Source organism: Phodopus roborovskii, unplaced genomic scaffold (assembly GCF_943737965.1).
Source record: "Phodopus roborovskii unplaced genomic scaffold, PHOROB, whole genome shotgun sequence".
Classification (NCBI taxonomy): domain Eukaryota; kingdom Metazoa; phylum Chordata; class Mammalia; order Rodentia; family Cricetidae; genus Phodopus; species Phodopus roborovskii.
In genome coordinates this window covers 2,677,152-2,703,547 of record NW_026126586.1, presented here as the reverse complement: position 1 = coordinate 2,703,547, position 26,396 = coordinate 2,677,152, and the positions used below count along the sequence as shown (strand labels likewise).

Here is a 26,396-nt window from a genome sequence, read left to right as displayed (position 1 = left end):
GGAATGTCTACGGTAGGATTATACAGGCACTTCCCATGTTCATTATGCAGCCTACGGAGTTTGACAGCTCCTCCTGCCCTCCGACAAGGATAAATGGCATCAGACGCTCAACCAAAGGATGCCAATGGAGGACAGGCATAGTTGCCTATCCAATTCCAACTGGGCTGTCTCCAGCCTCTTTTCTCTCTCCCTTTCTCTGTCTCTTTCCACGGGTCTGAACCACTATGTTCTGTGAGATCCCTCTGGACATTAAAGAAGGAAGGTATGTTTCTTGGTCTGTGGCAGTTGTAGTCAGTCTGTGGAGATGGCACCACATAGCCCTTCTCTTGTAATGTGCACATGGCCTCACATGTTAGCTTGCAAGAATCCCTTTTCAACTCCTGTATTTGTCCCGACCTCACTAGCCTTGATCTGGAGACTAAAGGAAGTCAAACTATGTCACACTGGGGAAGTTTCAGAAGCCTGGCAAATTCTGCCTCCCTGATGGAGGTTAAGATGGCTGTTTAGGCTAGGGCATCCAAGAGAGCTGTGCGGGAGTAAAGGCCACAGAGGAACAGTGAGACTCTGGACATGTTCAATGCTGTAGCCAGGCAAATGAGAGATTCACTTAATACTGCACACAGCAAAGTGCAGTCTAATGAGCATTGTCCAAGCTCCTAGCCCACACACCAAACAGAACAAGGGAGCCCTGTGGAGCTATACTTTGGATCTGTTCCTTATGCAGTGAGGAAAGGCTGAATGTGTGACACCAAGAAACTCCCTGTCTTATCATTGATAAGTCGTATGGCCTTAAGGTATTTCCCTCTTCAGCTCTGATGGAAACTCATTCCTCTGGAGGATGTAAACTCAAACTTTCTCCCAAGGCACTTGGCAGCTGGAGCCCACAAGTGGGCCACGTGATAGAGTGCACAGTCTTACAATGAAACCAGAAGCACTGCCCGGGAGTCGTGGCTCCAGCCTCTTGTCTCCTCCACTAAGTATTCTTTGAGTTACAGACACAAATCCAATGGGAATCTAGACCTGGACCAAAGCTAGAATTTGGGTGTGGCTAGTAGTAGGGGTGCTGAGAGTTCCCGGTATACAGAAAACACCAGAAAAGAGCACCTTCCTGGAGTAAGACCATCTCTGTGTACCCCAGGCAACAGTTTAACTGAGGGTAGCAGCCACACTGGCTAAAACACAAAGCCCCTGGGAGCTTTTGTCCCCAGCAGATATCATCTTTACAGGGTTTTATTCTACTTGGTGGTTTTTTTTTTTTTTTTTTTTTTTTTTTGCAAAGGCTGGAGGGAAGAACTTCAGAGGACACATATTAGAAGAGGAGCTGCCATGGTTACTTGGCTGTCAAATTTAGAAGGAGAAGAAACCACAAATTTTCAAGTTTTCATTTTCATGCCTAGAGCCCAACCAAATCTCAATACAATAGACCCCATCTCTACACAAACACTGCAGAAGAGTGCATGCATGCATACGTGCATATATGCATGCATGCATTCATTCGTTTAAACCTTGGGAGCAAGGGAAAGCAAACTGAGAACAGACAGGGCAGCTCTGGTTGAAGTGGGTGCAAAGGGCCAAGAGCCTCTTACATCTGGCAGTTTGAAATGCAGTTTGCCATCCCTATTGGGGTTGCTGAATCTGAAAAACACATTCTTAAAAATCCCTTCAGCTATCACTCTGGGTTTATAAATAGAAATGGGATCACGTGGAAGCAAAGGGTGGCTTCCATTTATTCTTCATCATATTATATAATTACAATTCTAAACCTGTCAGAACCCACTTTAAGTCTCTGTCCCAGTGTCTCGTGCTATGCACTCCTTCCAGCACACAAGAGTCTGCAGTGACAGTGCCAGTCTCTCGCTTTCATTAGAGCGGACCTCTGTAACAAAAGAAATACTTGCCCAAGCACTCTGAGGTTGCATGAAAACTATTTAATGGCCCCGAAAAGAAATGAATGTCTACTCTCTATTACAGGAAGCGGTGCGGTGGGGACATGTTAGGGACCCTGGAGTAGACATTGCTGGGTTCAGACCCCATTGCTGCTAAGTACTAGCTGAGTAACTTCGGACAAATTCTTTAACTTCTTGTTCTTCACACCTCTCCCTGCCAGAACTGGGCCTGTTCCTTGGCTACATATTCACTCTCATGACCTCTGGCCTCCGCAGCGAGCACTTTAAGACGTACCAACTGAATGGAGAGTCCTAGCTTCTAGCTGCTTGCTTTCTAACTCATTTCCTTCCAAAGACATTTAGACGTGCTTTAGAATTTCAAATCCCAACACCTGCAAGGCTGAGGCAGGAATGCTGCTGGGAGTTCAAGGTCAGCTTGGGCTATATACTGAGACTCTACTTGAAAGAATGAAAGCAAGCATTTCTATAGGGTCATGAAATTAGTCAGCTATTATGTAACTTTTTTGTTTACATACAGTAAATCCTTCATACATTATTTTTTATTAAATGCTTCAATATCTTTTGATATTATTATTTAGCATATAAGGGTTGGTAGTTTATTATTTATTCACTTATTTATCAACTTGTTTAATAAATACATTCATATGCATTGTGTTAAGCCTTGTGAGAAAGGCAGTAACAGATGAGATGGGGGCCCTGGCATTTCTGAGTTTAGAGGTAGACACTGTCTGAATGTTCTTAAAACAAAGAAAGGAGCTGATGATCCTTAAAGTTCTGTAGATGAATTCGAAGGGTTTTCACAGACCTGACCTGGAGAGAGGAGACAGCGTCTAATAGTAGATGTGAAATGAACGCATTTTTTTTCCCTAGATGATGTAATTCTGGGGTACTGAAGGAACAGGACTCAGAGGAAATGATGGAGGAGCATGTGTCAGGAAGCAAGGGCCCAGGCACTAGGTTGCGCCTGCGCACGCGCGTGTGTATGTGTGTATGTATGTACGTACGTATGCACGCATATGTGTGCCCTAGTGTCTGTGTGCAGGAGGGGCGGGGGGAGAGGAGCAGGAGCTACAGATGGGCAGGGAGCCTTCTCTTCCATCCTTCCAGGAATGTGTTAGGAGCTGGGGGGCCTGGCATGCAGGCTGCTGCATCCATTGTCCCTAACAGGCTGTGCTTGAGGATCCTTCACAGGGCAGCAGTATCTGTCAGTCCCGAGACAAAGAAGGACAGGAAGGGCCCTGGGGTGGAGCTCTGCTCAGCTTCTAAGAGTGTCCCCAGACCACAAGACAGGCAGAGGAGGGAGCCAGCACTGACAGCAGCAGCAGGAAACAGCCAAGAATAGCAGCTAGAAGGCAGGAAAGGCAGGCGCCCAGTCCTGCTTGAACAGATGGGCGAACAAGAAGTGGGAAGCACAGGAAATGGGAAGTCTTGAGGTGGAGGAAGGCTGCAGATGTTCTGAGGAAGCTGTGGTACACACAGGGCAACACACACACACACACACACACACACACACACACACACACACAGTGTGAATGAAACCCAAGCCAGAAGCATATGGTGACAGCCTAGAAATACACCATCAGGGAAACAGAAAGGGGACACAATGGCTGCATTTCACACTGCATTACATTAGGGGCATGGCTATGTGAGGCAGCTCAGCAGTTGAACTGGGGGACAAGCTGGAAAATGAACCACAGCTACAGCATTAGCATGTAAGAGGCCAGCCATACACCATCCTTGTGACTTTTAACTAGTCAGCAATGCCTTGAGTCTGATCATAAAATGGTAATAATAATTTGTATGTCTTACATACAAATTGGGGGATGGAATGATACGAGATTTCCTAGATAAAATGTGTTGTGTGTGGCTTGGCATACTAAACACTTTTTAAATGTTAACCTTTTGTTCTTTTATGTTATTAATATAATCCTAGGATGTTATACCAATGATTCATGGTTGCATTTAAAAACTAAAGATATCAGTCAAACATCCAACTACAGGACATATACACACATGAATCCTCTGTGTTCTTTAAAAATGTTCTTGTGCAAAGACAATTCACAGATGTGTAACAGATGAGTAACTGGAAAAATAGATTGCAATGAGAAAGTGATTTTTTAAAAGAGTAATCTTGGTTTTGGAAAACATGGTAGAGTTATAAATGACTTATTTTTGGATTCTCTAGAAGGAAACTGGGTCATATTTTAATAAGAAAATAAATGAGATTATTATGTGAATAACATGCTAGGGAATATATGTTTTAAGAAGTGAAAGAGTTGGCTGGGGAGAAGGCTCAATGATGAAGTGCTTCCTGTTTGAGCATGAGGATCCGGCTTTGGGCCCCAGCACCGATGTATAAGCTGGATGCAGGGACAACCTCTATCTGTAACCCAGTGTTGCTAACGAGTGGACACAGATTTCTAGAGCTTGCCAGCCAACCAGTCTCGTCAAACTGGTGACTGTAGGCTCATTAAGAAAGCATGTTTCAAACAATAAGGTGGATAGACACTGAGGAAGATACCTGGCTCCAGTCTCTGGCCTCCTTAAGCATGTTACACACGATTTCCATGGGGTAAAAAGAGATGTTAATGTTTCTAAAGATCCCAGATCATCTTAAACACCATTCTCTAAACTAATTTATATTATAAACAGCACTAAACAATAAGAAAATATAAATGAATAATTTGTTAGAAAAGTATACAAAAATAATTAAAATATTTTGCCAACTGTGAAATATTGAACATTCATTGCATGTATGTTAAGTTTCTTAATCTACACTATTGAAGATGGTCAAATGTGTTTCTTAAACATAATCTTTAAAAGATGCTTATCAAATTAACCAGGAATTACACACACACACACACACACACACGCACGCACGCACGCACGCACGCACGCACGGGGTAGGGGTGTACTTCTTTTTTCCCCAACCACTAAGGCACTGTAGTGTTCCACTCTGAAAAGCTCACTAGTAGGAGGCACAGAAGTTGACTCCAAGAGAATGGGTCTTAATGATGCTACTGACTCTTCTTTTCATAACCCTTGTCTTAATGTAATGGTGATGTTCCTAACTGCCTATTCTAACCTACAGCAAAGACCCTAAAACCCAGATGGATGGTGGAGGCCACAGTCCTTGCCACAGCACAGCAAAGATAAGGCAGGCCCATGCCCATTCATCAACATTTTCTTCATTGACTCCCATGTGACAAAACCCACCCACTTTTTGTCTGTTTGTTTGAGTCTCCCTGTGTGGCCCCGGGTGCCCATGATTCTCTACGTGAATCAGGCTGGCTTAAAAATCACAGACAACCAAGTGCTAGGAAAAAAGGTGCAACACCATGTCTACCTCACCACATCTTTTTAAACTCATATGTTGGCAGGTCAAAAGTAATTCATTCACATGCTTGTCATGGGTTAGGCACATAATATTCTGTGGGTTTGCCCTCAAGGTTCTTGCCTCAAATTCTCTTCCCATTCTTGAAGAACTTCTCAAGAGGCACCTGCTCCACACCTTGGAGGAAAAGGTTCCTCACAAAGCCAAAGAAATCAAGAACAATGCTAAGCACAAGGTGGTGCTGAATTTCCACACTCTGTCTGTCAGTATTAGGCAAGCGATGCATCCTCATAAAACACCCAAAGGCTGGCTTTAAATAGCTCTCACATATGTCTGGGATTCCTGAGAATGGGGCTCCACACTGTCCTCCACGCTTCACCAGCCCCACATATCTCTTTAGCTGTATCTTTAGCTTCCTGGGTTTGGGATTACAGACAGGTACTACCACACCGGGCTCTAGTGGGAAGTCAATCTGATCAGGAAATCTGTCTACCTCAGTTCTCCTCTGTAGGGAAGGTCATGCACAGCAGTGTTCTTTGGGGGTGAAGGGAACCAACACATGAAGCGCTTAGGACGGGGGAGACATACGGAAAGCTATCTCTAACCCTGTACACCTCACAGCATCAGCACAGTGGGCCTGACTCCTCTGTGATCTGTCTAACCCTATAACTCTGTAGTTAGCAGAGTCATGAGCCAGGATCCCCCATGTGTAGCTTACAACATGCTAAATAAGAACAATATCTCTGGATAAAATGCAAGTTCAGCATTTGAACGCTTTCTAATTAGACTACTTTAGAAATGTTAATCTTAATTCTAGGCAAAGGTATTGAATGTGCTCACCTACTTGAGCAAAAGCTGGTGCCTAATCTCCTTCTGAAAGGGGCTCAGGGTCCTGCGTAAGATGGGTGTGGTAGTATGACTGAGAATGTCACCCACAGTCACGGGCATTTGAACACTTGGTTGCCAGTTGTTGGTGCTGTTTGTGTGGTCTGGCATTACTGGAGGAAGCATGTCATCATGGCTGGGTTCCGAGAGCTTAAGGCCTCACCCTACTTGTAGTTTGTTTTTCTGCTTTGTGCTTGAGGTTCAAGATGTGAGCTCCCAGCTTCCTTTTGCTTTGCCTGCCTTCTGGCATGTCTTCTTGATACAATAATGGCAGAGTCTTTCCCTTCTGGAACCATACGCTCCAATAAACCCTTCCTTCTGTAAATTGCCTCTGTCACGGTGTTTTCTCACAGCAACAGAAGAGTAAATAATACAACTGGCAATAACCTCAGATATAAATCTAATTCAGACCTTCATCAAGAACGTCAACAGCCATAAGTGTCATAACTTTCTGATCCCAAAACTCAGGAGGCTGGGGCAAAGGAGCTCTAGTTTGAGGAGAACATGGGCTATAGGAAATAAGATGTTACCAACTTTAACATTAGCTACTATTAAAATTCCATTGATGTCTATAGTTGAAGTTAAGCTTTGTATAAATGTTAATATCAACATCAGGTGCCATGTTGACTTCATTCTTACCTTCTTCAACTTAATGAAAAATGTTTCAATAGTTTTATAGAGCCTGCAGTCTTATATCATGATGCTTGACTGAGACCTGTACATACAATACACCAACATGCTTCTACCCCAGGCTGCCTAGGGCTAACTGATGATAATGTAAACAAAGCATTTTGTCAGTGTCTAACGGCTTACTTACTCCAAGTGGCTGGACAGTTCCCTTTCTTGCCAGGCCTCCTTTACCGCTTAGACTTTGTGGTAGTGAGTGTATATGTGTATATGAGCAGGTTAATGATACAGTTTACAAGTTCCTCACTCAGTAAAGGACACGGGGAAGGCTTTAGGTAAAAGTCGTGTTCTTTTTGATGGGCCTTCAAGACCAGAAAGGTAATGAAGATTTAGTAGGTCAGAGCGGTGACCCAGGGTCACCTCGGGTGGCTGGTCTGAGAGGCTTGTTCTGTGAAAGGACAAGTGAGGCTGAATGCAGTTATTTAATGAGATCAGGCCATTATTATGAGTTCATTCAAAAAGAAAAGTAAGAAATGGCAGGATTTTAAAATAGACTAGGAAGAATATTAAAGGTGAAAATATGGGTAAACAATGTGAAAAGCAAGAATTGGAGTCTAGTCCTGGGTTCAGGGATAGGGGGAGAGCAGGAAGACAATGAGGTCACAGATAGAATTCCATGTAAACACTGAATGAGAGTTGGTAAAAATCCCAAGGGAAATACCCGTATATATGTGCATATATATGATGTGTGGGGAATTTAGTCTTATTATCTTTGGGTGACCCATAAATTCAAGAAGCTAAACTGTAGTGACAGGACACAGAAAGGTCTTAGTAGTTATTTTGCTTTTACAGATAATTAAAAAAAGTGTCCACCACCAACTGTATTTTACAAACAGCTCATACTGAGAGTCATTATGTGAGATAATCCACCAGTCTAATGAGCTACAACTATAACAAATTTAATGGGATGTTTTTATAATGACAGAGATACTTACAAAGTTGCTCAATAAAACAGGAATTGGAAACTCTATATATCTATACGCTTAATATTATTATTATGGACTACTGAATTCTGTTTTTGTTTCTCTGAGCACAGAGCACTTCATGTTAGTACTATAATAACTGTTTTCCTGGCACTATCACCACACCAAAATATAGAAATGTCTTCATCTTCTTCATTTAGCACCTTTATTAATTTAAAACATGCTTTTATTCAGGAATTTCCATCACTTTTTGTATAAGGGGTTCAGAGGAAAAGATTCTCACTTCAGGCTAAAGTAGCTCTCAGGGTGTGCTGGGTTTGTGGCTTACTAATCAGAGCATGAGCAGCCACCTGCTCTTTCTGCCATGCTTCTGTGACACCTGTCAGTGCACGCATATCCGACATGGGCACATGGGGCAGAAACGTAAGAGGAGGGAGGACAGAGCTCAGTAGAAGAGAAGACATTTGGACTGAGTCTCTGAGCACAGGAATTCAGCTCAGTGATGTGAGCCAACTGTGAAGGCTCCTTCTAGACCTGCCCTTCTGTTTCAGAGGCTGGAGTTGCTCTAATGAGAGCTGGGATTTCATTCTTTCTGTGTGAAAGCTCTGTAGATTAATGTAACTTCCTGGCAAAGCTAATGTGGGTGCTTTGAAACATAAAAGATGAGCTGGCGGGGACAGGTTTTTGTCACAGTTTTATATATATATATATTGCAGAAAGAGGGAGACAGCTTACAGCCTCCACAGTATGACTTTTGGCCTTGGTTGACTTTCTTCCACACAGGATAACTGAGAATTTTCTTTTCCTTCTAAACCATGCACATATGCATTTTAGGGAACAAGTAACTGTCCCTCACTCCAAGGCAGTGCAGTTTGAAAGAACATATAAGTATTAAGTTTTCAGAAAGGTCACTGGAATGAAGCAGATGTTATCAATGACACATTTAATTTAGCATGATTCAAACCCATAGAAGTCCCTGGCCAGGCACTGCCAATACATCGAATTGTTTGACTTGAGCTCCCCCAAGCCAGTGTCTATGCCTCCCTGGAAGGATTTCTTGTGGGTACAGCCTGGCATCTTTGTATCTTACAGAGATGATGGAGATGAAGACAGAGGATGGAGGAAGAAGGCCTAACAGGAGAGAGAGGATGATCATCCCTAAAGGTGCCATCCTGTCCATGTAACAGTCAAAAGCAACGATCCATTTCCTGTGATTGTGTTCACTGTGTCAGTGTGTGTGTGTTGGTATTACATAAATGTCTCAAGGCATTATGAAGTTAAAAGGTATATCTTAAATCCTACTCATAGAAGCAAATTTAAGATGGCATGCTGCACGTGGAGACAGCTTGTGATGTCACTCCTCTGCCAGCTCGTGTCTGTGGTGGAATGCATGAATGAGGTGAGGCTGAAGTTCATGCATGAGCACTGAATTCTATTCTCTCCGACTGCAGCTGATAGGCAGACTCTCAGACATGGCAGAGAGACTCTGAGCAAAGTTCAAACTAATTTAATGTCATGCTACAAATAGCTAAATGACCTAGTAAAATACCAAAATCCCTAGTAAGAGTTTTTAAAAGCTAAAAACCAGTCGTGGCCTCTAAATTAATTTGTATCTACTTATGTCAATAAACTACATTAAATAGGAAAGTAATGGTGTTTCAGGAAAGCTATTCTGCTCAGTTTCTCTTCTAACTCAGTGACCTCATTCAAACCCTGAAAATGGAGCCTGAGAGCTGACTGATTGCAGCTAAACTCTTCGTTCACACTGAGATGCTTCAGTGAAGGAAAGCCCAGCCATCCTTGTTCACACTGAGATGCTTCAGTGATGGAAAGCCCAGCCATCCTGGCAATCAGTTGTCCACCAAGTTACTGACTGTCCATCATACCTTACAGTCTGATGTTATAGTTCTTTATGTTAAACTTTCATCTTAACAGGGTTGGCTTAGGGGTGAGCAGACTCTAATTTTCAGGGTTGGCTTAGGGGTGAGCAGACTCTAATTTTGGTGAACAGGAGGAAAAAGAAAGCCTGCTGGGAACTCCCAATTATCTCCTGTGAGAAAGTCTTAGTTGCTAATACCTCATTTAAGCATCTGATGCCTCTTGTACTGATATTTTCATTTAACTACTACTTGTCATTTACCACAAATATCCACAACAGGACAGGGTTTTATATTCCTTATATAGATAAAATGTAATTTCAACTCTAGAATATGGTCTGAAATAGATTAGACAATGTTCAAACTGGCTCTACTTCTAGAGGTAATTAAGAGTCTTCTTTTAAGTTTATCTTCATTTACCTGGTGTTATTGTTACTGTACTGTGATAAGACTACATCAATGAATTAACACATGCTTTAAAAATCAAAATACCAAAGTACAATAGGGGACCATCAACACACAGGATAAGCACCCCTAAAAGTTGCCCCAAGCTCTCAGCAGTTGGGTTACCTAACCATCAACCTGTACAGTGCAGACACTTTGATTTCATGTTTGGAGGGGACCCTGAACAATGGATACGCTTAAATCTTTGGAGATTGCTATGTAATTATCACAAAACATGACAAAACACCATGCAGTTCATAAAGAATTAAAAATTACTATTGGCTGATATATCAATTGTAGAATTTTCCTTTTACTATTTCTTCATCCTTTAAGCTTAGCAAAGAAATTATTAGAAAAAAATGACAACAATTGTAGAATATTGTTAAAGAAGCAAAACCTCATTTAGTAGTCAACAAATAACCAACAAAAAGATTTCTAATAAATACTGAATACCATTATGCAAAGTGAGGCAAAAAAGGTAAAATATTACATTTTTGTCTTCAAGACCACCATCACTAGCACCACCAATAACAACCACAAATAGTTCAAGCTATATGCCAGGCTAGCCTCTGCCTCCATAATGCTGGAAGGTAGATATTACCATGCCTGGAACTATTGATAATGAAAAGTCAATCTTTAAAATGTTTTTCTGCTTTCACCTTTTAGCAAAGAAGCACAATGACACCCTTTGCTAGTTTTCATTAGGAATAGTATCTGTGAAATTCAGCACCTAAAATTATGTCCTTTACAAACATCTGACAACTCTTACATATGCAGCTCTTAAAGAGTCAAATGGTACTGTAAGTATGTTAGGAAAAAGTCCTCACAGCCACACCCTCTACTTTCTGCTCCCCAGAAGCAGTAACTTTTAAGGTCTTATTCTTTACCACTCACTTTTACCTCTAGCTTAAGTTGCTTAATTCCTCATTTTCCTAGCCAGTATTCTCCACAGATTTTCCACTATGTAAGAAGGAGAATTAGTTCTAGTGTCCACTGCCAGCTTGCTCCTCTCTTTCTCTGTTGTTCATATGTCCTCTTTTCTCAATAGTTACATTATAATTTAGACTAGAGTAACAGCTAATAGGCTTACTTCATTATACAGACACATACACATATACATACATGCATACATACATATTTGCAATTGGAAACAGTAAGAGTGAGAAAAAAAAGGACGGGGGACATGCTATGTCTTTCAAAGCTGTGCCCCTAGTGATTTATTTCCTACAACAGGCACTACTTCCCAATAGTCCATTCAGCTACAAACACACGTAGACTGATCCATCGATGAACTTGGCACCTTCCTGACCCAATACCTTTCCTCAAGCCTTCAAGATCTGCACCATTAGGGAACAGTTCAGATTTATGCCACAACAGTAGTTTAGTTGGGTGCTGAATTTGGGTAGGAAGTGAATTTGTCCCACCGCACCAGAGGCAATGGTCTACTGTCTGGTTGTAGTATTGCTATAGGTAAGTCTGTATCTCCCTGACCCCTGACCTGTGGTCAGAAGCCATTCTTTTCACTCAACACTTTTACGCCCCTGTATTTCTTTTGTTCTCCTGTGAAATTCTTCAGTGCTGGATATGAGGGATGTGAGTGTAGGACATTCAATCTTAAGATAATCCTGGTTTAAAACAGTAGAAATCCACCTTCAGTTGTGTGTATGTGAGGTCCACAGTGTTCTGGTGGAAGCTTCACCCCAGCCCCTGTCATCCATATACCCAGAGAGTCTGGAATGATCTGGTGGAACACCCCCTCCCCCATCTCTCTCTTGCTCTCTCTCCAATCCCTACTTCATCTTAGATAGCCTGGCAAATGATGATCCCACCCCCAGAGATGCTCAAGACCACTTCCACAGAATGTTTAAACTGTCCCCAGAAAACAGAGACTGGAAAGTCATTTGGGAGTGTTGTATCCATTAAACATGGACTTTTCCTAATTCAGTTTGATGCCGTCTGACCTGGATTGCTGCACTGGCAGGGAGGCTTATCGGGCTGCAGAAACTTTTCACATAGGACAGTGCAAGGGGTCATTTTTCCGGTGTCATGTGCTTTGAAATGAGGTCTCTTACCGGCTTATCTGGTCCTCACTGCCATCCTGTATGTATTCTGGGGTGGAACTCATGCCCTCACATTTTCAAGACAAGCATTTTACCTAGTGAGGCACCTTCCCAGCCCTTTGAATTATATTTAGTTGCCCCCTTCTCCTTAATTCTTCCATTTTTTTCTGGGTTCAATTTTCCAGGCTTTCCACCTTCTGGTGTAGCTATATTTTTTCTTATTCTCTACTTCAGTCTTGTTTTAGGTTTTGTTTTCTGGTAGGCAGGTATTTCTTCAGCTTTTAAATTTTAAAGTTTGGATACTGTATTTTCAAATTTTATTTCTAGTAAGGGCCCTCATGTTTTTATAGGTTCTGTATATCAACTATCCCTTGAAAACATTTTTTTTTAATGTGTACTGAGCATGCAGAACAAGCCCTCCCACCACTCTTTCTCTCTGCAAACATGTATAAAACTATTAGCTTACTATTTCTTTTAACAGTATGCACATTATATAGCACTTACAATGATTGAGAGATGATTCAACTCACATAGACAAAGGTGTATACCCAAATGTGATACGATTTTATCTGCAGGTGTGGATATTCATAGACTTCAGTAATAGGAGGGGGTCCTAGATTTAATTCTCCACAGATATCCAAAGGATGAATGTTACTTTCTGAAATTGTTATGCCATGAATCTTTTAGTTGTTTTTTTTTTTTTCCTTTTCTGTTTTTATCTTTGATCACTATATTGCATGATTTGTAGCTTTCCTGTTCATAGAGAACTGAGAACTATGAGGAAGCATGGTTTGGATGGTACCTACTGATGGCTGGGCCCACGGTCACATGGCCTGGTTGCTTCTTTGAAGAATCCTTTGGGACAGAATGTTTGTGGTGTGCTGATACTTTGGGAAGCAAGGAGAGGTAGATGGGCTGGGAGTTCCTATATTTTGTGTTTAAATATAATCATTATCCACTGTCCCCAGTGTAGCCCCATGTGAAATGTGTCTGATGCCTCCCAGTCTAGAGACTTTACGTCACACTTTTCTGAGAACCAAAGTTCTAGTCTTCCACTAGATGGGAATCTAGTTCTGTGTGTGTAAAGTGGCAATGGTGAGATCTTCTGTTCTGCCTTCCATCTTCACTGCCAGGCCCTCGGGTTCTAGATGAATTCACCCCTGAAGCAAGTCCTGTCTTGGGGTTTCTGCTGATGACTGAGGGTTTGCCTTTAGTTACCCACTGGCATCTGCTTCCCAATAAACAATATTTACTGCTGGTGTCTTGGTTTAGTATCTTTTGAAGGTCAGTTCTGAACTGCAGAAGATTTAGGAGGTAGCGGAGGTGTGCAGTCTTGTTAGATGCACTGTCTTCATAGCAAATTCCATCCTGCTGATACCACAGGGCACACTTCTGGAAGGGGCTCTGATGGAGCAGAGGGAATTCTTTCTTCAGAGGACAAAGCACAGCTGGGGTTGCACAATGTTCTTTCAGTCAGTGATGGACCAAAATTTAGCTATGGAGTTGTGAGATTTTGTCACTAGGAACCCTCATCAGCATCTTAGTCTAAATTCCATGCCATGTAGGGAACCATGCATGTCTCGGAATGTAACCCTAAATTGGATGATGTGTATTACTGGGTTTGCAGATGAGGTAGTTGGAACATTAGGAAGTGAAACGGCTTACCGAGGATACCCAAAGCTTCATCTCATGTATCTTGACCAATCATCCGCCTATGGCCTTAGTAGTTGTTATTTTCCAGCTACAGCTAGGTTTTGGAATTGTATCCAAGCGAGTTCTTAACATTAGGCAAGGTATTGAACTAATACGACATGTGTTAAAGTTCTTATAAGTGGCGTGTAAAGATGCAGTACCAATGGTCATCCCTGAAAATATACGTCCAAGTATCAAGCAACATCGTATAGACTGAGCAGGTATACTTGTATAATTAGCAATATATGTATGCATATATGTAACAATTATTAATGAAAAGGTAGGCCATACATTTGAAAGAGAGGAAAGGTATGTGGGAAGATTTGGAAGGAGGAAAGGGAAGGGGGAAATGATGTAATTATATTACAATCATAAAAATGGAAGATAATATAAAATTTAGATTAAGGCTAGATTATTAAAGTAGTTCATACAGTTTGAATGTATAGCCTTTCAAGGATATATACAAAGTATTTATACAGAGACTATGAAAAGAGCCTAACAGAGGGCTGGAGAGATGCTCAAGGGTTAAGAGCACTCACTGGCTGCTGCTCTTGCAAAGGACTCAGATGTGGTTCCCAGTGCCTCCAGTGTCTTACAAGTAGCTTAACACCAGTTTCAGGGGATCTGGCAGACCTCTGTGGGTACCAGCCAAATCTACAGTGATCACACGTTATCCGCAAACAAAAACTCAAACACCAAAAATAAAAATAAATTAATCTTTAAAACAAACAAACAAAACAAAACAAAAAAACCTCACCAAACAGATATGTGGTTCATATAGATTTTAAAAACAAAAAGCAAAATTATTTTACTTTTCAGGTTACTAATTTAAAACAGAAAGATTATTTTGTTTTGTTTTTTCAAGTGTCATGATCCCTCACCAACAAAATGTTGTTTATTAAGATTTAGAAAGACACTTGAACAGGCAAGCATACAGAGAACCGATGGTGTGGGTGGATGGGACCTTTCTGCCCAATCACAGCTCTTCTCTGTCTTGCAGGTGCTAGTCACCAGTAAGCCTTTTGTACTTCTGTCTCCTCAACAACAGAGCCTGCAATAATCAATGCCAGGACTACAGCTTGAAATACGACATGCGTTGATAAAAAGATAGAGGAAGGATTTAGAAAATATTCCACTTATTCTGAACTGACGTTTCTGTTCTCCCAGATACAGAGAGCACAGTCTTAAAACACTACTAAATCAGAATATCACTAACATACTTCTGAAAAATTGCTTGCTCTAGTTTAACGAGCTTCACTGAACTGGGCACTGGAGGGACTTTCTTATGAGCACCACTCTAGGATAAAGTCAGATGAGAAACAATACTCACAGATTCTTTTCTGCCCATAGTTTTGCTGTGGGAGCGAGAACGTGCGATGTTGCTGAAAAAGGAATCCTTTTTAGTGGCAGATGAAGGTGGGGAGCCAGTGGACTCTCTCCCCCCAGGCAAACTCTCAATGCTTGGGGATGAACTGATGGTTTTAGAATTCTGCCCTGAAAGAGAAATTAAGTAGCAATAATTAAACACAAGATTGTCACTAAGCCACTGAATATACTAGCTTTACTAAATGGTGACCAGTTATGAAGCTACTGTTTAACAATGCTAAACATAAAGATGTTATTTTTAAAACTAAGAAGTACCAGTATAGTTTTCTATGCCATAGTTCATGTATGTTTTAAAAAACATAAAAAGAAAAAGACTTTAATTTCCCGCGATGGAGCGTTACGTGGCCGAATCTTCTGTTGGCAGTGGGATGAATCCCTAACTGAGGAAGCAGAGGTTACGGCTCTGTATGACTAAAGCACTCTGTATGACCAATCTTTCTGCATAGTTTTCCCTTTCCTAACCATGGAGCAGCTACAGGATAGCTCTGAGCCCACTGCAGACTCTGGTAATGGGCCCAGGGCCTTTTACTGGGCTGTGCCCCGACTACAATGGTGGCATCTGGGATGCACAGTATAAGGTACTTAATTGATAGGATGCTCCACACAGCAGGCAATCTTCTCTCTTGGGTTGCTAGGTACAAAGGTTACTGAGTTACAGCAGGACTAGCAGTTATCTACCTGAGACTTCTCATCTTACAACAGCTGTTTTCCTCTGCAGCTTCCTTTCTATCAGGTACTAGGGACACACTGTGGGCTTAGAACCTGGGGCTGAGGGGGATGGTAAGCCTCAGGTTATTGGGATCTGCTTAGGTTTTGGATGGTGGCCCCTGGCAGGAGGAACACCCTGTTTCCACCCAGAGGTCCTGTCCCAGGAAAACCTGGACTTCTGTAAGGTCAGCATTATTAACACCAATCCTTTTTCTTCTTGCAGAACTGTTTTCCCAATAAACACCTCAATAATGGCCTGTAATGAGTGGTACTGTAATTTAAAGTTGAGTGCAAGGTTCTCTGAGCTAGAAAAGACCAGGGAATACAGATCCCCATGGTCCTAGAAGTGTCTTGTGCTGATCTTAGGCCTACAACAGGAACATTCTGCCGTACCTTACCCTGGCCTTCCCTTCTCTGTCTGTTACCAACTTCCAGGGCTGTGCAGTCTTAACTTTACTCGGTTGTTTATGGCAATAACCCACAGACCAGGATTGATTTGGATGGAAAAGCTCCAGGGACCTATCTGTTAATTTTCTTGTTAAAATCGTATCCTTCCCTTCCCCGCTCATCTCTTTTCCCTTGTCTTTTCTTCTGAGTTTTAAATTCTGGAAATTGGCGCGCACGCGCGCGTGTGTGTGTGTGTGTGTGTCTGTCTGTCTGTGTGTGTGTGTGTGTGTGTGTGTGTGTGTGTATGTAACTTGTAATGGCTTTCATCTTCATGTCCTGTTTAGGAAGATGTTACTTAACCTTAGATGAACACGGGGCATAATTTATGACTTATTATAAAGCCTAGGCTTTCCCTTTTTCTTCTCAAATTTCTCATTGCTCGTCTACTACTTAAGCAGCGTTCACTGGCTTTGGAACTGTTGGAAGTTCCAACAATGTGGATATTTAATCAACTTTGACAATATATACTTTATAAAGCTCATTAAACAAAAGATACATTTAAGAATTCAAAGCATGTCGTTCAGATCCTGGTTTCACAAAAGAAATTGAAGAAAGAAAGAAAAAAAAAAATATCTACCTTTGTAAGTTTATGTAACAGAATTTATCTGCACATCACAGTTTGGGTCGCCTGCCTCTTTGAGATCTTTGGGGGAACGGCTTTTTAAAGGTCTTACTTGGATTTTCTGTTTGCTCATCTACTAAGATTATATAGTTTTGACTGGAAGTTACAGTTATCTTTAAAAGAGAAAACAAGACAAGCATGCATGTGGCGGTCAGAATTCTGTCTACTTCCTTTACTCCTAGAACCTATGACTATGGCAAGAGACTGACAGGTCTGATCAGGGCTAGTGACTTCACGGAAAGGGTGCCTTGGGTTATTACTGCTAATGATGAGTCTAAAGCAAACGAGGAGGGAGGAGAACAACGCAGGGATGTCACTGTCGCTTAGGTCTACTCCAAGGAAATGTGACAGCTGACACACTCTGTACTAAGGCATTAGACTAGGATCCAAAGAACTAAGGTACCCTTCAGGAGTTCCCTTCAGGAACAGTCTTGGTCGACATCAAGCAAGGGAATGGGGACTCCCATCCTATAGTTGGAGTAGCTGAATTCTGCCAGTATCGAAAATGGACAGGGAGCAGACAGAATTTCCCCTGGAGCCCCAGACACCAGGGTTTTACCCTCGTGAGACCTATGCCAGATTTCTGATATAGTCACTAAACAGTGTACCTGTTCTTCTAAGTCACTAAATTTGTAGAAATTCTTTGTTGTCAGAAGAAAACTTTGTTCAAATTTCCAGCTTATGAAACAGTCTCCCAATCAAACAAGCAGTCAAACTCACTCTTTTGTATCTTTACTTTTACAATTCTTATTTTGCATGATTCCAGTTTTCTTTTACTCATGTTTGATTAGAGTATAGAATCACTTCATTTTTTTAAAAGATTTCTTTTTATTATTTTTAATTATGCTCGTGTTGGAATGTTCACATGAGTACCCCAGGAGGCCAGAGACATCGGCTTCCCTGAAGCTGCACTTAGAGGTAGATGGGACTTGCACCACATAGGTGCTGGGAGCCAAACCAATAGGTTCTCTCAAGCACCGAGCTCTTTGCAGCCCTGCATCAATGCTTTCTTCTCACTGATGTAATCTGGTTTCTGTATTGGTAACCTCATCTTTATCCCCATTCATTCCTTTACTTTCTTTAGGCTTATGTTAATGCCCCTTTCCCCACCTTTTTGAATTGTATGCAAAATAATTGATTTTACTATGTTATTTTGTAAGTATCATTTTATCTTTCAGGTTGATATTTGATATTTTAAAAGAAGACATGATCACTCCTAAATGCAATAAAATTTTTGTTTCTCATTTCTTTATTAATTCAAGCCATTCAGAAGTTGATTTCACTTTCCAAGTGGTAGCTGGGGATGGGGAGAACTACCAAGACTCCTGGAAGGGAGCCGTGTGCAAACGTGATTGGCTGAGCAGAGCCTCACGATGTGGAGGGTGGGAGGTGGCAGGTCTGGAGCCTGTTATAGTTTATCCTGAGATTCCCTGGCCCCATAAACAGTCACTCCTTGGCCACTTCTGTATCAGACTTAATGTCTTAGGTCTAATAGATAAAAGCCTCTTGGAATATATTAACTTAACAAAACCAGTTTTTACCAGCCAAAAATCAAAGTCCAGACAGCATCGGAGGCCCGCAGATTGAGATTTCTCCATTTTGCTATAACTACCCATCAATGTATTTGAAAAGCACCTTGATTTAGGACTTTTTTGTTGTTACTATAAAAACTTCATGAACCTGTTTCCATGTTGGAGCATGGGATGTGACATGGCTTAAGTCTATGCTCATTCATATTTTGCTCCAGAATAAGCTCTGTCTTGTCCCTTTTAAGGTGGTGGATCTACTAGCAGACCTGAAATCTTATCTGGGCCAATGTCTACTTTACTGTTCCACTTGATCCTAATTCAAATGAGTTTTCTGCAAAACTTTAAAAATAAAAAAATAACCAACTCTCCACGTGTTTATATAGCCCCTCAGTTTTACCAATGAGAAGAGAGTTGTTACTTGCTGGTCATCTTATTAATGAACCTCCCTTTTGGCTCCTTTCTGGAAAGCTTCAGTTTCTGCCTCATCCAAGGGCTTCCAGGTTCTCTGTGGGGCTTCAGAGGAGGACAGACCTTATTGTCAACCTGCCTGCCTGCCTGCCTGCCGAGCTGCTTTCAGTCTCCATGCCGGTATGCTTCTTTAGCTCTGGGAAATGTTCTTAGTTCTTTGATTATTAACTCTAGTTATGCTCTCTAGTCTCTCAATACTTGACATAATAGTTCAAATTCATAGTTAATCTAAATTCCACATGGAATAATTTAAATTTTATTATACCCTAAAAACAAGTATTTGTGGATTATTACAGCTTCTCATTTTCTTCCAAATTGGAAGAGTTGCGAACAGTTATATCTAACTTATTTTGTAAAATGTTAGTTGCCTTGGATATTTTCAGAAAGAAGGCACATGATATACATTACATAACCATGTATATCTAATCCATTCAGAAGAAACGTGTGATATACAAGTAAAATTTCACTGTAATCTGTTGGGACATTGTTCCATTTAGAAGAAATTACAACAATATCAAAGAACAAAATCTTATTAAGTCATCCCATTTTCTATCAATCACTGTTTTCATGTTTATATAATAATAAACCTAAGAAATCATTTGATACGATTTCAAATATGTAAGAGTATTGTGTACTTTCCTCCTACCTTTCCTACACTCATACTTCTCAAGTTAGCCTACCTAAGTGTCAGGAAGAGGAACAAGACATTGGATAGACATTGTGACTATAACTGGACAGTAACACATGATTCCATACAATCCTCATGACTTATAGAAAACAAGATTGAGACTCAGGAAGTTTAATTCAGTAGCTTACGAACCCAAGAACCTGAGTTCAGACGTGAGAGATGGACACACAAAAGCAATACAGTCAAGGGACTAGGACATTTAAGGGACGATGGTGGGGAAGACACACCTAGGAGATGCTTGCATCGGTGCGGCCTTATACATTTGCTCCCTATTTTAGATCAGCTTGCTGCCTTGAGTAGCTGAGTGACACACAAGGCAAGAGGTTGGTCTGTACTCTCTAAAGACACGTGTCTTAAAGGCAGGAGAGTGAGTGCAAACAGTTATACTTGAAGAAGACCCTGCAAGGACTGTTGGATTGGGTTCCAGTTTAAAAGAAAGTGTCTAGAATGTCAGAACAATTAAATATGGAAGTGTTGCTTTATCCCAGAACAGAGGGCTCCCCCATAATTTGATCCCGAAAACCAGAGAGGTGTGCGAGGCTTCGATTACTTGAGCAGGTATCAGCCAAGAGCTAGTTTCATGAAACAAGTACTAAGACAACACCCTGTAAGTAAAGCAAGTGGCTGCCCTTACTCTCTCATTACAAGCAAGAGGCTCAGTAACTGCCTCAGCTCACTTAGAAGGCAGTGCTCAGCCTGGACTGGAGTGTGGCTGGACCACAGAACCTATGTTGGGCAAAGCTGCACCTAATTAGACCTATGTCATGTAACCTGTAGGAATATAGCCTAGCATTAAGGAAACATGGGCAGAATGAGTCCTTTTGGAAAAAAAAAAGTTTGTGTGTGTGTGTGTGTGTGTGTGTGTGTGTGTGTGTGTGTGTGTGATGAATTCAGTCCTTGTTCCAGGAAAGGACAATGATGATGATGATGATGATGACAACAATTCACTGTCTTGGGGTTACTACAGTTATAAAACACAATGGCCAAGGTCTGGCATGGTGATTCATGCCTTTAATCCCTGCACTAAGGAAGCAGGTGTAGGCAGAGCTCTTAAGTTCTAGGCTAACCTAATCTACAAAGAGAAGTTAGAGGCTAGCCAAGGCTACATAGTGAGACCCTGTCTCAAAAAATAACAGTGCTGCTTGCTGGCTTGCTGAGTTAGTTTTCTCAATACTCTCTAGTAAAACCTACCCAGGGGTTTTTACACCACTCCTAATGGGCCGTGGTGTCTCATATCAATCACTGAGAAGCCTCTGACGATGTGCTTATAGGCTGAGCTCATGGAGGCATTTTCTCTTATATTTTTGGTTGTGAGCCTAGCCTGTAATGTGTGAGCTATTCATCCATCCATCCATCCATCCATCCATCCATCCATCCATCCATCCATCCATCCGTTTTCTTAACCGAGGTACACTCCTCTCAGATGATTCTACCTAGTCAGCACATTTGACCCCTTGTCAACTTGTCACACAAAGGCCCTTGAACTACAATCCTTCCTTTCTCATTGTTCTTAAGCTATCATACTGATATCACTACCACAATATAAAACATTCTAACTTTTGTTGTCCCATCCTCTTTTCTTCATTCTCTTTAAAACACCCAAAATCCAAAGTCTCTTTCAAAGTTCCAAGTCTGTCTGAAAAGTGCATAAAGCTTCTCGGGGCTTCTATAAAATAATAACAATAAAAAGAATTTATATATTTCTTACTCCAGGAGGGAGGACCAGGAAACAGTCACAGTGAAATCAAAGCAAACCCAAACTCCAACAGCATTGGTTGATGCCTGGGGCTCTGATCTGGGCACCAAAGGACCCCGGGCAGCTCCACTGTTCTGGCTCCGCCAACCACAAGACACGCACCCCGCCTTGTCAGTTCAGGCTGGCTCCGCTCCTCATCTTGTGGTTGACCCACACATAGTGCTGGGTCATCCAATATTCTGGTGTTTGCACTGCAACAGGGCTACACTTTCCTCATCAATAGCCCCTCGGGCTCTTTTTATGGACTTTCTCGAGACAAGGTGACAAAGCCCAGCTTGTAGCAGGCCTGCAGCTTCTAACTGCAACAGAGGCTGCACACTCACCAGCCTACACCCCAGCTGCTCTTCCCGACTCCTCTTTGCCTTCAAACCCAGTATCACCTGCAAGTCTTTGGCACAGTCGCCTAGGTCAACTGTTAGCACAAGGCCAGCGTCAGCCTGCTCTGGACCACAGCGTCTTTTTGCAGACCCCGATGAGACCCTTCCCAGGGAGTTTTCCTCAGTGACTCAGGTCTCATCTTAACCACAGACAACCGATTCTTCAGGGTCATCTGACAAGTATAGACTGGACCAGCAAAGCAACTGTTTCATTTTTGTGGTTCTAGTCTCTTCCTAATCATAATAATTCTTCAGCTCCAGTGGACCACAATCATGGATTCCTCACCCAAAACATCACATAAATGGCCCCGACAGAGTCTTTGTTCCCTCGGAAACACTACTAGGCCTGTACTGTTTCCACAATAGCAATTCATTAAGCTGTAGCTCTTCCAGCCCACTTCCAAAATCCTCCCCACGACATGGCTAGGTTTGTCAAAGCAATACCCGGTACTGATTTCTGTCTTAGGGTTTCTATTGCTGTAATAAAACACCATGACCAAAAGCAACACGAGGAGGAAGGGCCTTATTTCAACTTACAACTCATACTCGGTCACTGAGGGAAGTCAGAATGGGAGCCCAAGTTAGGAATCTGCAGACTGGAAAGGAAGCAGAATGCTGCTTGCTGGCTTGCTCTGTATTGCTTGCTCTTATAAAACTCAGGACTACCTACCCAGGGATGGCAACTGTGCCTCTACTATAGGCTGGGCCTACCTATAGCAATCATTAATCAAGAAAATGTACTACAGAGTTGCCTACAGGGAGTATGTTGAAAGCATTTTCTCATATAAATATGTTTTTTTTCTCAGATAACTTTTTTTTTGGTCAAGTTGACAAAAATAAAAACAAAAACACCCCAAACCAAAATCAATCAACGAACCAAACAAAAAACCCAACCAAGATACTCATATTTTTGGAACACATATTCCATAAAATCCCATTTTCAGGCTAGGGTTTGTTTGTCTTATAACAATTATACTGCACACAGTGGAACTGTTAGTTTACCTCGGGCCCACCCCTCATCACTCTCAACAGTCGCTAGAGCAGTTGATGTATTATCTTGTTTTAAAAGCTTATCTCATGAGTTGTTCTGGGAGGGGGAACTGCCTCTTTCTTTACTGTGTTCTACTGCAGTTGACTTGGCTTCCTTCTTACCCTACCAATTTCTGTTTGCCACCTGCACTTGGACATTTCTGTTAACACTCCCTTCTTGATAGTACCCAAGGGAAGTCATCCACACACAAGTGAGCTCTTATCAAATTAATGTGACTCCCATCTTCCTCCCCAATTTTTCCTTTAGAAGCAAGCACATGAAACCCAATGATGACTACTCCGGGAGAGGGATTTTCCCACGTCTGCATTTAACACCTTTAGCTGCAACTGTCGAATATCAGATGGGTTGTGGTTTGACCTTAAGACTATGAACAGTGGCTAACTGGCCAGAGAGATTTTTCTCCTTTTAAATTTAAAAGCAACCTAATAAGTACTGTAATGCTATCTCTTTGGGTGTCAAGTACATGCTAATGTACATGTCATAAATATACACAGAAATAAAAACTTCAAATGAAAAATCTAAACCATTTTAAAAGAAATGTTTGGAATTAAATCTTCAAAAAACAAATTTTGCAGTATTGAAATCTATAATGAAAAATATAAAAGAAAGCTTTCTAATAATTTTCTAAAAATTATTATTGCCTTAAATCATGAACCCATCTATATTTCTATTTTCGTTTCTCCATTCTCTTTATGACTGTGCTACTGTTCAGCAGACATAGATTGTCAAGTTCTCACCACTGACAAAAGCCCATTTTTTACAAGCTTGCCTACATGGCATAATGGCAAAAATGGCCTCAAGCACAGGCTGAATCACATGCAAAGAAAACATCAAGAGAAAACACACATCAGAGCCTGATTCCACCAGGGTAGGACCTAGAAGGAACTTTTGTTTTACACAACAGTGCCACTCAGTGGCCAAACTATGGTAGTGGACCTATACGTTGAATGGAAGGCAAAGCCAGGAAAAAAGAGTTTTGGGAGAGGGTTGTATACTACAGGTGGTCTGGGTGGGGTGGTGTAACAAAAAAGAAAAGGAAAGAAAAGAAAAGAAAAGAAAGAAAGAAAGAAAGAGAAAGAGGAGGGGGAGAGGGAGGGAGGGAGATGGGAGGGAAGGAGGAGGAGGAGTTGGAGCAGGAGGAGAAATTATGTTGTGGCAACTGTACCTTGGAGGTCAGTTAGAACCTGGACAGGAACAGAAAGCTGAGCACCACTTCCTGTAACTACATCGCCTAGATTTCATAAGAGAAAAATAATTAGATATCACAAAAGGACAATAGAGAACCTTTTGTCTTTCACATTCAAAGTTATGATAATTTTATTAAATTACTAAAAATCTAGAACAGGAAATATAGTGGAAGTTAGAAAACATGAAACATCATTTTAAAGTAAACCATTTCATTAACAGGGTGCTTCTTATGGAGAGTCTCATCTTTTGCAGAAGGAAATGCACACAAGTTCCTACTACGCTAGAGATAGGAAACCTCGACGATCAAGATTTTCCTGAATTTATTTTATGATACAACAAATATGTGTGTGACTTTTATATGTTTTTAAAAGACTTTTTCAAATGGACTTGTACATCACTTATTTACAGGCATTCTTTTAAAATTGTTTTCTTCCTATATCCAGAAGTACTTTTAACTGCACTTTGAAGCAAGTTCTTAAGACCCAAGGAAGCTCCAATTCCATGCTAGCCAGGGAAAAGATTTTCAAGCTCACCACATGCATTTACAAACACATCTGTGAACTGCATACCCTTCACTTGGCATCCTTTTATAGGCAGTATCTCATTACAAACTGGAACCATAGTAAATGCTTACAATAAAGCAGTGCTCAAATAAAAAAGAAACAGTTTTAGATGGGGAAAGAAAGTAGGGATGGGGAGAGCGCATCTTAGTAACCCGACGAGGAAGAAAAGGAGCACAGAAGGAGACGGCCACCAAGAGTGGGGGCAACAGGCACCGGGCTCTCTGCTCTTCTGTTTCTCTCGGGGGGGGGGGTGGGGGGGCAGTGTTCAGCAACGAGCAGTCACGACATCAGAGTAATGCCCGGAGAGTCTGAAGGCTATATGGAGGTAACTAAGCAAAAGAAATCAAGTCTTTTGAAAGGCACCCAATTCCCCAGGCATAACCTGTGAGCAACAAGCTTGCTTCTTTAGTTTTTCTGTAGCACACACGCACACACACACACACACACACACGCACACGCACGCACACACACACGCACACACACACGCACGCACACACATACACACACGCACACACACGCACGCACACACGCACACACACACGCACACACACACACACACGCACGCACACACACACGCACGCACACACACGCACACACACACGCGCACACTCACACACACACGCGCGCGCACACACGCACACACACACACTCACTCCTACTATATATGCATTTACTAATATGTAAAAATTATTAAGATACCACACACTATATAGTTCATTAATCCATACATATTGGTAAACATTGACTTTTAAGTTACATAACAATCCTCAGTGTTCCAGCCACTAAGTACACTGTCATCTGTAGGATCATCGCTTTATGTCATTACATCATTTCTATCAACAAAAAGAACACGCAAATGCTCTCCTATAACCCAAATACAATTTGTTAATAGGAACACATCCCAAAGAAGTACTTAAAAGTAGAAATGGTAGCAACCCACATTTTCACTAACTAAATTGGTTGGTAGAGGGTGAGCCTAATTTCTGTAGATTTTCAAGTTTATACCAGCTACCCATTTTGTTATAAAGATTTTCAAGATCTCTTATTGTCTATATAGTCATGGGAGACTCATTTTAACATAAATATTACTATCAGGCTAGGGAAGAGCTCTGCTGTCTTTGTATTAAATGGATACACAAACTAAACCTTTCACTTTAAGTTACACATGCATGAATTTGGGTGACATTTGACACAACTTCCCCTTTATAATTACAGACAGCTCAGTAGAGTGTCTGTGGGAAGTCAGCATCAAGGACCAGTGCTGGAGGACTCTTCAGAGTACAGTAGGTGACACATCAGTCACCAAAACACCACGGGTTTTCAGAGCTTGCAGACTCCCGAGGCATCCTGCTGAACTGTCAATTTAGGTTGTTAGGGGTTAGAGGAGGTGAACAGAGAAGATCATGAGGTAAACAGCTCCTTTCCACCTCCGTAAATGGTTCTTTTGACCCTTTATTCAATCTTTTAGGTAACTAGGAACACTAGCAGAGAGTTTTGCTGTGAAAATAGAAAGTCAACAAATTTTTTTGGAGGGGTATGGGTAAGGGGTGAGTGTTGATATGAGAATAATGAGCCAGAAATAAACTAGAAGAGTTGTTTTTAAACAAAACAACAAAACGAAACACAAGGGCAATTCCTTTAGGACAGGGATCAGTTACAAACGCTTCAGTGGCATTCACGTTCCGATATGGATCTGACGCTCTGTTGTCTCCTTGCAGCTGGGGAATTACTGCTCACCAATTGTCCCATCTCCATTCACTTCCTTCCCCACTTATGTGATATTAATACTTGACATTTCCTTAGA

The 26,396-nt window shown here is 41.5% G+C and overlaps 1 protein-coding gene across 1 annotated transcript in view; it reads right to left on the bottom strand.

Moving 5' to 3' along the window:
• The window catches only part of Tbc1d5 (TBC1 domain family member 5), a 247,774-nt gene that overhangs the window by 17,016 nt on the left and 204,362 nt on the right, over positions 1 to 26,396 (bottom strand). Inside the window, exons 16-17 of the mRNA XM_051204190.1 lie at positions 24,007 to 24,072; positions 15,140 to 15,303 (exon numbers count right to left, since the gene is read on the bottom strand). Of these exons, the coding sequence (XP_051060147.1) occupies positions 15,140 to 15,303; positions 24,007 to 24,072 (230 nt within the window). The remainder of the gene's footprint in view (positions 1 to 15,139; positions 15,304 to 24,006; positions 24,073 to 26,396) is intronic.